Source organism: Leptonychotes weddellii, unplaced genomic scaffold (genome assembly GCF_054177405.1).
Source record: "Leptonychotes weddellii isolate Sample4059 unplaced genomic scaffold, ASM5417740v2 HiC_scaffold_35109, whole genome shotgun sequence".
Taxonomy (NCBI): Eukaryota; Metazoa; Chordata; class Mammalia; order Carnivora; family Phocidae; genus Leptonychotes; species Leptonychotes weddellii.
Window position 1 is genome coordinate 1 of NW_027951777.1, and position 1,225 is coordinate 1,225.

At 55.8% G+C, this 1,225-nt stretch overlaps 1 protein-coding gene across 1 annotated transcript; it reads right to left on the bottom strand.

Moving 5' to 3' along the window:
- Positions 1-600: 600 nt before the first annotated feature.
- Positions 601-1,220, bottom strand: LOC102738888 (histone H1.5; the record flags this gene model as incomplete). Its single annotated transcript, XM_006736773.3, has 1 exon — positions 601-1,220. A coding segment is annotated over one exon (492 nt), but the record flags the coding sequence as incomplete, so codon positions are not given.
- Between the last annotated feature and the right edge of the window lie 5 nt (positions 1,221-1,225).

A 1,225-nucleotide genomic window follows, 5' to 3' on the forward strand; every position in this document is an offset into this window, starting at 1 on the left:
GCGGGCAACGCGGCGCGCGACAACAAGAAGACGCGCATCATCCCGCGCCACCTGCAGCTGGCCATCCGCAACGACGAGGAGCTCAACAAGCTGCTGGGCCGCGTCACCATCGCGCAGGGCGGCGTCCTGCCCAACATCCAGGCCGTGCTGCTGCCCAAGAAGACCGAGAGCCACCACAAGGCCAAGGGCAAGTAAGGTCCCGATAGCAACAACTTCAAAACCAAAAGGCTCTTTTCAGAGCCACCCACTATTTCTGGAGAAGAGCTGGGACCGCAGTTTTCTCAGTTTCGACGCTAAGAGGTTAAAGCTTCATATTTTACACTTTTAGCTCTCCCACGCTCTACCTGGACCTAATAGGTGATCACCTATTTTATATTACTCGTTAGCGAGCTTCCCCGTTCAACTCCGTTCAGGAACTAGCTAGCTTGTAGCTGGTGCGCAGAGAATCAGGGGTTGGGCACCAAGTACTATGCAAACCGGGACCAATGGGAGTGTAGCGCGGGCTTTTTCGAAATACTGACTTGTGTACAGAAATAAACATACTCAACCGCGAAAAACAGGCCTGCAATTTAACTTAGAACAAGGACATAAGGACATAAAGTTTACCTTCTTAGTTTTTTGCGGATGGCCGGGAAAATTTGCACAATTGTGTACAGCTGTTTCCAGAAAAATTTGGGTGGCTCTGAAAAGAGCCTTTGGGGTTTTGTTGCCTTTTTAAGGCCAACTTCCTACTTCTTTTTCGGAGCCGCTTTCTTCGCCTTGGCAGCCTTGGGTTTCGCTGCCTTGGGTTTCGCGGCTTTGGGCTTGGCCGCCTTCGGCTTCACGGCCTTGGGCTTGGCGGGGCTCTTGGCCGCCTTCTTGGGCTTAGCAGCGGCTTTGGCTTTCTTGGGGCTCTTGGCCACCTTTTTGACACCGGCGGCGGCAGGCTTCTTGGCTTTTTTGGGCGTCTTCTTCACCGCCTTCTTCGCTCCCGCGGCCTTCTTGGGCTTCTTAGGGGTGGCCCCGGAGGGCTTCTTGGCTTTTGCTGCGCCCGCCTTCTTGGCTTTGGGCTTGGCTTCCCCGGAGGCCGCCTTCTTGTTGAGCTTGAAGGAGCCCGAGGCGCCGGTGCCCTTGGTCTGCACCAGGGTGCCCTTGCTCACCAGGCTCTTGAGGCCCAGCTTGATGCGGCTGTTGTTCTTCTCCACGTCGTAGCCGGCGGCCGCGAGCGCCTTCTTGAGCGCGGCCA